At 37.4% G+C, this 13,503-nt stretch overlaps 1 protein-coding gene across 3 annotated transcripts in view; it reads left to right on the top strand.

Annotated features, from left to right (window-relative positions):
• The window catches only part of galnt14 (UDP-N-acetyl-alpha-D-galactosamine:polypeptide N-acetylgalactosaminyltransferase 14 (GalNAc-T14)), a 244,046-nt gene that overhangs the window by 182,815 nt on the left and 47,728 nt on the right, over positions 1-13,503 (top strand). For all 3 annotated transcript variants that reach the window (XM_082505539.1, XM_082505537.1, XM_082505538.1), the window contains exons 6-8: positions 1,263-1,384; positions 6,145-6,232; positions 9,170-9,254. In XM_082505539.1, coding sequence (XP_082361665.1) covers positions 1,263-1,384; positions 6,145-6,232; positions 9,170-9,254 — 295 coding nt within the window. The remainder of the gene's footprint in view (positions 1-1,262; positions 1,385-6,144; positions 6,233-9,169; positions 9,255-13,503) is intronic.

Consider the following 13,503-nt stretch of genomic DNA (forward strand, 5'->3'; position numbering starts at 1 on the left):
CTGGGAGGGCTTTAAGTTCAATATCGACGGTATCCAAGTGAACACTGTACACAACATTTCAATGTTAAAGTGTGTATGAGACTGTAAATGGGACTGAGAAAGATGCAGTAAATCGACACTATCAGTACCATTTGTGCTCGCTGTAATTATGGCTGTTTCTTAATTGTGATTGGATGATTAAATGTTGTTACGTTGTTTACAAATTTAGATCTGTTGTTTACAGAAGACTGAAATTAACCAAAAGTCTTTTGAGTTGGCACAACAACACCATGTTGAACTGATGATTGTATCATACTGTAGTCGTTTTTTCAGCGTTATGAATCATATTTCACAATTTCACAAACACCGTAATTGTTTTGTTTATTTAGTTGTATTTTTATCAATAGTTATCTTTTTCCTTTGTTTTTTTTTTTTGTTTTTTTTTTCCAAATGTTTTGGATTTTTTTGTTAATCAATGCAAATGTTGTTCCACTCCACAACATTTTTAGTTTTTTTTTTTATGGAGTAACTGCATCACTTTATGTAAAGCTACCAGCAATATGTAATTACTTCATATAATCAACAATTTCAATATTAAGGAGATGCTTTAATAATATTAATGATGCAATAGTAAATCTAAAAGTGGCATTAAACATATTGAATATAGTTACTTTAAGTACAACTCAAAATTATGTTGAAAATCTTGTACAGCACCACTTTCATGTAATAAATCTGTATCTCTATGACAGTTTTATACATTTATTTTACCCCCACCCACCCTGTACCGGGTACCTTGTATGGTTAAAGCTTTATTACAGAAAAGATACAGTGTTTTCCAAACCTTATTTTAAAAGCTAAAGCATGAATGACAAATTAAAATCAAACCTGTTGGTTCTGTTTATGCACAGGGACACATTGTCTTAATGTGCTTATCAGTGGGTGATTCAGTGAAATGGTTTTCAGTGCAAAAATAATTATAGATCTGGATTATATGCATTTTTCAAAAGACCCTTCTATTAAATGTCTTCTCTATTCAGTTCATTTTGTATTTATTTATTTATTTAAAAAAAACATGTTGGTGCAATTGCATTGTCCTTTATTATATATCCATCAGCCACAACATTTAAACTGCTGGCCTAAGTTTGTCAGTGATATTTAAAAGTGCAGTGTGAATAACAATTGTTAATTAGGTCTTGTGTAATAAAAGTTATAATTTTAAATAATTTTAAGGTTTTGCATGAACAGGAATGAGATTAAACTGTCTTTCTATTTGTCTGCTTAAGGTCTCATCAGGTCCAGAGTGCGGGGGACGGACGCTGCAAGAGCCAAAGTGCTGACCTTCCTGGACAGCCACTGTGAGGTCAACAAAGACTGGCTGCCACCCCTCCTGCAAAGGATCAAAGAGGTGTAACTGCATGTTCATTTATAAACCCTAATGCAACAAAGTATATGTGAGTCTGAAAGCTTCTCTATCAAATTACAACCCTCTCATGTTCCAGATGTGTCTATATATACACACAAATATATGTGAGTCACGAGGCATAATGACCAAGGCCAATCTGCAAATATGGCATGCTTTACTACTCAACAAAAAGCCTCTGCGTGATGACTCCAGTGGTCGAAGTGAAATCGTGCCATTAAAGAAAATAGATGCCGGTCTGATTGCCTCTCATTAAGAAATAAGTGCGGTACTCTCTTCTTCACCCCTCTTACTCTCCCGTCTGCTGTCCTCTGCTTGTGTCTGCTCTTCTTGTCCTCCCCATCCAATCTCTCATCACCTTGTTTTGCCTCCTCTCACCACCTCTTCTCCGCTCCCTTTTGTCCTGTCACATCTCTCTTCCTTTCTTCCCTTTTTCCGTCTCTCGTCTCCTTTACTTTTACTTACTCTTCGGTACCATTGCACCTTTTCTTTTCCATTTTCATCTCCTCTCCTGTTTTCACCTCTTATCCAACAATTTTGGTTATCGCACTCTGTTCTACTTTCCCCACCTCATGTCTTCCTCCCTGTGCTACTGCCATTACTCTCACACCTTTGCTTTTCTTCCTTTTCTCTTTACATCTCCTCGTAATTTTCCCCCTCCTTTCTCTGACCTCCTCTCAGCTTCTTTCTGGCCTCTTGAAACGTCCACTTTTCTTTTCTATCCCCATCTCTTTTCCTCTCTCGTTTCTCTGCTCTCTTGAAATCTCCCTATCCACTTCCTCTTGCATCCTTTTCTATCCTACCCTGGCTTTACACATACCATCACCTTCCTTTGATTTGCTTTACGACGTTACATGGCCTTTCTCATCTCCTTCCCTGTCCATGTGCCTCGCATACTCTCTTCTCCAGTTCATTTTAATTTTAACACCTGTCTTGAACTTCTCCAATTCATCAAGTCAACAGTTGTTTGCCTGCTATTAAAGACCTTTGATCTCAATCTGCAGAGAAGCGATCAATAAATCCACCAGAGAGTCTGATCTGTTTCTGCTGCTGTACCATCACCATCCATATTTATACTCGTGGTTTATTCGTGTGTGTGTTTGTGTGTGTGCGCCTGTGTGTGTTCAAGCACAAAAGTGATCTGTCACTGTCTATGTAGTCACTCTATAGTCGTATATTTAGATTTAAATGTATGAGGTATTGATCCGATTAACACACACGCGTAGTCAAAACTCCAGGCTACCGTAAAATCACATTCCCCGCAAAATAATTGTCTGTCTTATTGATATAGAGAGCTAAAGTCTTGTCCAAATTTCAGGTTATCTGCTTTTCTGTATTTCACATCTGATCAATTTTATCATATATTTTGATTTTGTTCTCTTTTAGTTGTTGTCAAGCTTTTTCTGTTTTGCCAAAAAAGCCTTTTTTTGAATACTTTACTGTTTGATGCTAACAAATCATTTTGTGTCAAATAAATGATTTATTGTAATTCCATTGTCAGGGAAGTAATTGAGAAATAATACATGCAAATATGCATCTTCTCATTTGAATAAATAGAAATTTCCCAGCTTTTTACCACTGATTGAATCTAGAGAGTATTTACTCAGCCCCATGTCTATCACATTACCGCTTTTGCTTTTGTCTTTCAGCACCAAGGCAACAATTTATTGTAATTGTTCACCAGTTAACAGTAATATTTTCAGAGCATGTCAACATAAAAGGATCCTGGTTGTGTTTAGCAACATTGCTCATTTGTTGCTATATGTGCATGTGCAATCAAAGAGAGCTGCAAAACAAAAGCGATAATCACAATGAACGGCCAAACATGTAGTGAATATGTTGATGGTTTCATTAGTATTTCCAGTCATTTCCTAAGAAATGACTGGAAATGAAATAGGACAGTGACAGGGCTATTTAGGCACTATGGACGCTCAGTGAACATCACCTATAAACCTCACTCCTAAATGAAGGAAAAGAAAACAGAATAATTATTTACATGAGGAGCAATGAACAAAATTAACACTAGCACTCCCTGCATGCACTGTTGGATTTAAAAAATGATTTGAAAGATGGTATTAGTGATTAAAAATATATAAAGAATTGCATTAAAGCCTAGAGTGCTTGTTGTTTTGGAATAATGGGTTTTCTGAAGGGACAATTTAGATGATAATTTTGTCAATAGTCAAACGTCTGCCTCGACACAACTTCCTTGCATGCTTGCATAAAATACTCAAGGACGACTATGTAAAACAGGTCATTTATTAAAATTCAATATTCATTTATAAAATCATTTATAATTCATTTATACATTTATTCATTTGTAAAATTCAATAAATGTTTGAAAGTTGCACTTTAAAAACAAGAGTCCAAAACCATAAAAGAAGCAGATTGCTTTGGGGTCAGATTCCTCTCAACTTACTCATCAAATATTCTCATTTCTATTCAGGTGAAGGGAAAAAAAAAGAGAAATGGCTAAAATTAAGAAAATGCTCCAGAGTGATTTGAAAATAACAGTTATCCGGTTACGACAGTAATGTCGTGATGCTTCACCCTGAGTGCTGCACAGTGTCATTACCCTAACAGCTATTAAAGCAGACAGAGTGCTTTGTAATGTGGCTGAAGCTGTAGAAGGATGCAGCTTGCGTCCCCTTGCACTGACCCTGCAGCTAATGGTCCAGAACCGCTCCACCTGCTCTGTAATATCACTGGCTGAAGATGCATCCAGCCGTTTGACCAAACTAATAGAGGGACACTTCATGATTTAAAAGGGAGTGCAAGTCTGGCAGCGCCAGTGTGTGTGGGTGTGTGCAAGTGAGATTTTGTACCTTTTATCCTTGTAAAGAGCAAATGGCACCATCAAGGAAAAAATATGAGGAAAATCAAGTGCAGCCATTTTTGCCAGTTTTCACTTTAAAAGGATTTAGGACTCTGTTTAAGGGTTAAGGAGGCAATAACTAAACTAAATCCATGAGTATCTTATGGCCTTATGGACGATTACACAGGGTTGAGGGATACGGGAATTTTTGTTGGTGCTTGATATTATCCCATTTTTTACAGTCTCATCAACCAGTCACAAATATCAAGCATTACATTTTTAATGGCTTTAAATGTTCACTTAAAAAGTTAGAAATGCTTTACACGCTAACCTTTTTCCCCGCATCCTGTCTGCATGATTTAAGCTTATAAATTTGCTCATTTCCAACACAGAAATGAAATCTATCTATAGGATTAGTTGCTCCATTGGGACATGAGTTGAGGTCTATCAGCAAGCTTAGTAGAAAACTGCCAGCTGGATTTCATGAAAGTTGGTAGAGGTGAATTACAAGAAACACCAGAAAAATAGAGGAAAAAAAGGTTTGGTGCATTTCCAGACCACTTTGTTTAAAAGTGGAAAATAGTTCATTGATGGAGGATGTGCTTTCCAAATGTTTTTTAAAAATTATTGTTGCGCTACACTGAGGATCTTATTCTCTGAACCACATGAACCAAACTGTAGAGTTGAGTGGGCAGCTGCTTGGTTGTTACTTCAGAAAAGTCTCAAAAGTGCCATAAACCAGAAAATCACTGTAATAAAGTGGCGTGCAGAGCACAAGAAATACAAATTACAGTGGCTGAAAAGTCAAGCAAATGAAGCCAAGATTCAGTTTCTTAAATAACCACTTGGGGTTGGCTTAAACACAAAGGGTCAGCTTTAGAGCAGAAATACATTGTCTTACAACCAAAATTTCTCTGGTTTTGATCTCTCTGGTTATTTTCTTCCTTCTGACAGCCCTGTGAAGGAGGAGTTTTATATTACTTACCTTAAAGTTAAGGATTTGGTTGATTTAAAAGACTAGTAGGTATGAACACAAGGGGCATGCTGAACTCTAGCCAGGTAGTAAATTAGCTCTCCCCATCTCTAATCAAAAAGTATCTTTGTCTGTGTCTCTACTCCAATATGGTCGCATCCACCAAAATAAACAGAAAAAAAAAAAAAGATTTGCAAGCCAATAATTAAAAACATGTATTAGTAATATCAGTCTTTTATATAGCACAGTCAATGTCATGCTCTAAATATGCACTGTGCTCAAACATCACTTGACAAAAAATTATGCAGCCAGCTTTGCTGTTGTAAGACGAAGACAAAGCTTTCCATCAGGATAGCTAGGTGTCAGACCTTTCTTTATTCGTCAATTCCAATATAGCCCTAACACAAATGAAATGAAATACCAGAGCCCGTATTGAACTTCGCAAACTAAAATATTGAATTCTACAAAGCCTACACAGTTTACCTCCAGTAACCTATTGATGTGTTACTCATTTTCTCTGCTGCTTCTTAATAAATTGTGTTGTCACCTAAAAGCATTTTCTGTATCTCTTCATTTCATGTGGCTCAGTGGTCTGACATTAATGACAGAGAAGGGAATAAAGTAGCACTGAATTAAAGTCAACAGAGGTAGTGGTCAATCTCACCTTGCTACATTTGCTGTCTGCATGATTGTTGCTGAATGACTGAAATTCCCTTTCGGAGAAGTGCAGTATAATGACCTTGGAGTTTACAGTCTGTTTCACACACAGATGAACACACTGGACTGAGCGCCTCATTTATTCGAACAGAATTTGGTGATGAAAGCAGAAACACATTCACTTCTTTCTCTTTTTCTTCCTTGGTAGCTTGTTTTATTTCCCTTGCATTACACTTTTTAAAAAATTAATCTGAAGCCCTAATTAAGCATAAATGTGTGTGGTTCTTTTTGTGTCTCCAGGACCCGTCTCGAGTGGTTAGCCCAGTCATCGACATCATCAACATGGATACGTTTGCTTATGTGGCAGCCTCTGCCGATCTCCGTGGAGGTACACAACCACTTTCTTCCATCTACACTCAGAAACAAACGTCTCTGAGGCACCTTTGGGTTGTGTTTTGATGACAGAGAGAAACCCCTTTGGGTTTCTGACTTATGAGGTGGCCCTTGATGATAAGTTTGTGATGAGTTCATGAACCTGTTCTCTCTGGCTGCTGTGAACATTAAATGCTTTGAGATATTTTTTTTCCTACTTCTTCTTCTTCTAGCAGTGACTCTTATTCGCTCATATTGGACCCCTCGAGAATAGTTGCTGTCCTTGAATCATCTTATCTTTGAAATGTGCACTAAAGTCCCTCAACCGTGTGTCCTTGAATATTCAGATTTTGTTAGAGTTGCCCTTTTTTTCTGCCCAGTTTCTACACAGATAAGTGCTGATGTCTTGGTTTTAAACTGTGCAGCGAGTGCACCAACTTTCTTTCCATCATTGTAAAGGGAACTAGAGACTGTAGGTTTATGTTCTCAAATTTAATTGTTTATTTTTAAGAAATAAACTACAACAGTCTTAAGGTCTCATATGTCTCAAATGCTGTTTGATGTTGAAAAAGCAGAGGCATGAATCTAAATATATTTCCAAATAAAAGAACGAAACGCCTTTTATTATTATTTATCATAGTTTTGTCTTTCTGTTAATAATTCTTCTAAGACAAAAAAGGCTAGCAGGTGGAATTTTGCATATTTAGTTACTCTCAGAAAATGTCCCCCAATCACATCCCCAACTTTTCAATTGTTTGATTAATTGACTACAGCATGGCATTCAGCTGTGGACTGCAGATGTTCACTTACCTATATAATACAAACTCTGTGAAAAACATGGAGTTTCAGAGAACTGTGATGGTCAAAAAGACTTAGGACACAGCACTAATCCAACACAAGAATCAGTTTGCATGCAAGCTGTGAAAGAATGATCACATCTTCATATTTTGTATCCAAGGATCCCAACCTTCTTGTAATTTTAAAGTGGTCTTTAAAGCAATTGGTCTCCAGGCTTTCTGAAGGACTTTTAAAGTGTTTCTTTGCATATTGACTGCTTTGTCACTCATCTTCAGTCCAGTCCAGTCGCTTTACCTGACTGTTTCCAGTGTATTTTTATCGTTGTTTGTTTTCTTTTAGGTTTTTCTTTCTTTCTTTTGTTTGTTTCTTAATGATTCTATGAATCATTCAAAGAATGAACTGGTGTGGTGTGCAAACTTTGATTTAGTGTTTGTCATAATTTAAGCTTCTAGATTCTTTTAGTTTGAGTTTAGTTCTAGTTGATTAAATATGATAAGATTATAGTAGACTAGACTGAAGTTGTTTCAGTTGACTAAAATATAAAGTGTAAAGGTTTGTCGTGTTTTCACCAGTGACAGTGGCGCCACATGTTTCACGTGTCTTATCTTCCTTGACATCAAATGAGAAACGTGTCCATATGGCTGCTCTTGTCTTTCTACCAAGAGTTGACATTTCATCACGTTTTGATGACAAACAGGGAGCGTGGGAGCCTCCCCCTCACACCCTGTTTTTTCTGTGACAGATCAAAAATGAAAGAAAGATTAAGCTGTGCCAAGTTACACAAGAACTGGACTGAAAATCAGTGGAAACAGGTCTTATGGTATTATTTAGCATGACAATAATTCCAAACACACAGCCAAAGCAGTAAAAGCACACAATGGACCACTATCAGCATGGATTGGCCTCCCCAGACCTCTACATTATTTAAGTAATAAGGGTCATCTTGACAGAGAACAGAACAAAAGGCAGCAAACATGCAAAGAACTTTGAAATGTCCTTCAGGAAGCCTGGGGAACTATTCCTGAAGACTACTAATAGAAATAATAAGAAAGATACCTAAGAGAGACCGATCTCTCACTCCAACCAGTCGTGGCAGATGGCTGGCCCTCCCTGAGCCTGGTTCTGCCAGTCAGCGATTGCCTTGTATACTGTATTTCCATGTATATGTGCACTTTTAAATAAATCCCTGAACATATTGAGGGGTGGCTCAAGACTCTTGCCAAGCATTGTCTATATGTGCACAGTAGGGTTCTCTCACACAACTTTGAAATGTGCTTAAAGTGTTGGCACATAAAATGACTCTTTGAACAGTTAACACAGTCCTTTTAATTTGTTGATATCAAATTCTTAGATATCAGTCAGTTCGTTCGCTGCCATCAGGATCCTGACATCATCTTTAAGACCATCAGATGAGCTAAAGCTGTAAATGCTTTTTAAAACATTAAATTAGTAACTTGAATAAATGTAGAAAGTGAACATTTCTATTAGCTCAGCAGGATTATACTCGCAGATGAGCTAAAGCTAAACGGCCTGTAAAAAAGCCAGAACAACACATAACTGTGTTCTCTGTCTGCGATCTGCACTACCTCCCACTTTATCTGTTGACTTCATAGTACCTCTCTCCTTCCATTAGACTCTTTTACCAGTCTTATTTTCTTGGTGAAAGCAGTCCGCCAATCAATGCAGATAATAGGGCTGTCCACTGTGCACGCACAATCACACAGGAAGGAGAATCGATAACGATAGTCGTGCTTATAAAGAGCATTTTAATTATAGATGAACCTGTCGCTGAAATCATAAAAAAGACGGTCATCAGATCCATCTGCATTGATCCTGACATTCACACACATGTTGAAGTCTAAAGACATGCCAACAGAGAGTGGAGGGGGAGTACTGTGGTAGCTAATCCGTGACCTGGTGGACTGTAAGCACACAAAAAACTACACAAGCCAACACAACATTTTCTTTGCTGAAGTTTTTCCTCTAGTATCAGAAAAATAAAATATATCTCTATTTGTCTTTTCATTAACTATTTTATATACATATTCTAAAGAAAGCATAGCATAACAGTGACCTTGATGTTTTGGTACAGCACAGTAGCCTCTGTACTCAGTATTATTTAAAGCATGTTCTTTACTCTGTTGTTCTCCCTCAGGCTTTGATTGGAGTCTCCATTTTAAGTGGGAGCAGTTGTCGCCTGAACAGAGAGCCCGCCGGACTGACCCGACCCAGCCAATCAAGTAATGCACGCATACACAAAAACTCAAACATTAAAATGTATAACTGTGGGTGTATAGATTCTGAACCCAGGGCTCATTAAGTAAGTGCAGACAAGTGGAAACAGAGAAGGCAGAGAAGAGGAGGTTAAAGAGTAGGAACAAAGGACAAGAGGGGGAGTGAGGAGACAAAAGGAAAGAGATGCACTGAAGTCTGATGAAAGGATGAAAAGGAAAAAGTGTAATAGCACGGGTTTAGTTGTCTTCTTAGGATGAATTCTGAACAATTAAGTTCATTAAAAACTTGAAGAGTAAATGTTTTAAATTTTCACCAAATCCAGAAGATGCTGACGGTGAAATAAATAGATAACATTTTCATATGTATCGTTTTACAGACTTGAGTGCAGGGTTTTACTTGTTGCTAAATAAAGTGTGTGTGTATTTTTATGTGTGTGTGCGATTGATCCATACAGCATAATTATTATTAGGGACTCTGCAGGAGAAAAAATATTTGACTCAACATTTTTAGCAGTATTTAACTCCACCAATAACATATTTCTGTCTACAAGCAGAGGTTAAAGTGGGCCAGAATGATCTGGAATAACATTCTAGCAGCTTTCATTAATAACCAATTAAGATAAAAGCAGATAAAGTAAAAATAATCTGCTTTGCTTATCCCCAATGTTGGAAAGGACAACAACCTATAACAAAGAGCTTCAATAAAGCAGAACAACTCAGTATCTTAAAATATAACATGACCATAAGACAAAACAAGGAGGGGCTGGATTTGGATAGATCCAGCCCTCCTTACTCATCTATAATTATAACCATACACTGGACCACATTTACAGGCTGCACAACGAAATCAAGCTACTTTGAATCATATTATGAATCTCTGTGCCAAATTAGAAACATACACGTGGGTGGAGGATTGTAGCCACAGTTATAAAAGTGCAAAATTATTTTTCTTTATGTGAGGTAAAGTAGTGCAAATGGTAAGAAAGGTGATAAGTAGACAGCATCAGCAGACTGGTCAAATTTCTTTTTAGTGTATTTTTTTTTCTGGCATCTACATTCTGCCATCTTAAAATGACCTCTGTTGTCAAAATCTCACTTTTATATTTTACAGAACTTTACACACACCTGAACCTCATTAGTCTCTACTGTTTAAAAAAAAAGGCTAAACCAAACAACGAAATCTAAACAAAGAAACAGGAATAAGATTATTCATCTAATTTACAAACTCATTTACACAAATAAATGGTTTGAAAAGAAAACAACTTCACTATGCAAAAAGGAAAAACCATTTGGTTGTACCCAATAATAATGGATTTGATTTATATAGCACTTTTCAAGGCACCCAAAGCGCTTTACAATGCCACTATTCATTCACTCTCACATTCACACACTGGAGAATGCAAGCTACAGTTGTAGCCACAGGTGCCCTGGGGCAGACTGACAGAAGCGAGACTGCCATATCGCGCCATCGGCCCCTCTGGCCAACACCAGTAGGCAAGTAGGGTAAAGTGTCTTGCCCAGGGACACAATGATCAGGACAGAGAGCTCAGGGATCGAACCGGCGACCTTCCGGTTATAGATACGCTTCCCAACCCCCTGAGCCACAGTCGCCCAGTGATGCAATCAATGACATCATGATATAAACCCCATATAAACAGGAAGTGCTGGGCCGGCCCCTCCCCCACACCTGTTTTGGATGTAAGATCTGAACAAAGGGACAAACTATTGTGTAATTTACCAGAAATTGACCTTTCAACAGAAGAAAATTCAAATGATCTTATGTTTCAGTAGTATTTGCTTTAAAAACATACGCATGGATGTAAACTGTAACATAAAGCTACCACAAACAAACCCGGGATAGTATGTAGAGCAAAGTTACAACAGCAATGTCTAAACTATAGCATTATGGCCAACTGTAAAATAACATGGGATAAATTATAAATATGTTCAAGGGACAAGTGGTAAATAAATTCAATCTTTTCTCAAGGTGTTAGAGCAGGTTAGCACAGTACATGGCAGTTCAGAATATCCTCAACACATTTCTGTTGGTTTTCCAGTGGGATCACACTTAAAGTAAGCTGTGCGAGGTGATGAATGACCTCCTTTTGCTTCCAAAGAGACACGAGTGTAACTCCTCAAAGTCGTACCGTGCCCTCCTCAGTCATGCTGCCAGGATTGCTGCAGATACACGAGCTACTATTAACTGAATAATTAAAATGAGCATGGTTGGTACTGCAAAAGGTTATTGGTGATGTGGGTGGTTGATTTTTTCATTACCAAGCTGCATCAATTCATTTTACTTATAGTTGTAAAAGTACACCGAGCAGGCACAATGACCGTAACACCAACGCTATCAGTAAGGTAAAAGTTATGCAAAGGAAATCAGGACAATTCGATTTTAGAAAGCACCCACTGCATAAAACAATAAATAAGATAATATAATGCCATGTAAAAAGGCAGAGTATAATACAACAAGGAGCAAAAATCTAAAGAAAATGAATACAGGTGTTGTGGTGTGAGGTAAAAGTATTTCTGTCATTTGGCAGTGGAGCTGAAAGCTGAAAATGTTATTACAGGAAGCTCTGCCTTTCCAGTAAGTTGTTCAGTGGGTGGCCTGGATTAATGGCAGTTCTTTCAGTGGCCTCCTCTCTACCACAGCCACCAGTTATTTGGATGCTGCGTCTGCAGGTTTGATACATTTAAAGATGTCTCATGCTACATCTGTGTTATTGGCAAATTGATACGTGTTACCAGCTTAGTTAATTTTTCATCTGACGCATCCCGGTGTCCCTTCCCACTGATGCAATTGAGATACTCAACAAATCAGAAAGTAGTGTCACCCTATGGTCCTGTCTGTGCTCATTTGATCACAGACTTGTCGTCCTCTTGTCATCCCTGTCATGTGTTCATGCTTGCTGATGTCAACAAAGTTAATCTGGGAAAACGTCCGCACCTACAGAGTGGCTGGTAATTTCAAACAGCTCAACAAATACCACCAAGCATACATACAAACAAAAAAGTTGATATCTTATGTAAAAGTTGTGATGTTCTGATTAAATTTATATTATTTTTTTAAAACGATGATACTGTACTTTTGCCAAAGGTTATACTAGACAGTAAGTGCAGATTATGGAACTGTGGAGTTTGCAGTAGTGTGATTTATAGTAATTGATGATGCAGGTGCAGAACAGCCTGTAGCATCCATTGGCACTGTTAGGTCAAAGGTACCAGACTAAATTAAACATAAGCTGATGGTGGTTTTTAATATTGCTCACCAAATGTAACTTTTTTAGAAAACAGTCCGGGTGGAATCAAACCCAAACCCCTGCAGTCTTTCACCATATAGCTCACCTCACTTATTCTTAGCAAAGTAATATTTCTCTGCTACACCAAATTGTACCACCTTCAAATTCCCTTTTTAACCCATTTCTATAATATTTTTGTTGGAATAGCTTTTTGGTCCAATTATTTATACTTTTTATTTTATCTTATAATAAACTTGCCACACTCATGTGCTTGTTACTCATTTCAAACCAGATTTCTTATTATTTTCTTATTATTGATACTTTTAAAGCTAAACTGTGAAGGTTTTCTTCACTTTTGTGTTTTTTTGTGCATAAACGTTCAGAAACATATAGACAGAGAGCAGTCAAAGAAATGGTGGAAAACTGAGGCGCATAAAACTAAAACAGCATCAAAATTTACACCCAATATTTCCTTTTATTAAGTCCACATTGGCAAATAGAAATGCAGCTATGCCTTCCAGAAACGCATTCCTCAGTGTGCAATAGTTTTTCATGTGTTTACATTTGCCTTTGGGAAGTTATTAAAAACAAAAATCTACTGATTTTGCCTTTCAGGCCCATTTTTCTGCTTTTATTAAAAAAACCTGAACCCATTGTCATCCTTCTCTTTGTGGAATTTTTGTATTTGTTATGTATGTTCTATTCAAATATAGAGTAATGATATATGTATAATATGAAGTATATATAATGAATATCTTGTTTTTGTACAATGAGCTTAAACTTTTGTCTTTACAGTCTAAATTTCTCTATAGGTTGTTTATTATGAATGCATGTAAGTTTATCAGACCTCATTAGCCCCCGAGAGGGACAATGGACCCCCTAATTATCCTCTACCTAATCAAATGAGCCAAGGTGTGAAAACGGGCGTAGGTCACAATCAGCCAAGGTTTCGATGAGCTAATTGTGAAACCTAGGCCCACCCTATCATGTGACTTCTTGAGGTCAGACGG

The sequence above is a fragment of the Aulonocara stuartgranti genome, assembly GCF_965226115.1.
Source record: "Aulonocara stuartgranti genome assembly, chromosome: 15".
Lineage (NCBI taxonomy): Eukaryota > Metazoa > Chordata > Actinopteri > Cichliformes > Cichlidae > Aulonocara > Aulonocara stuartgranti.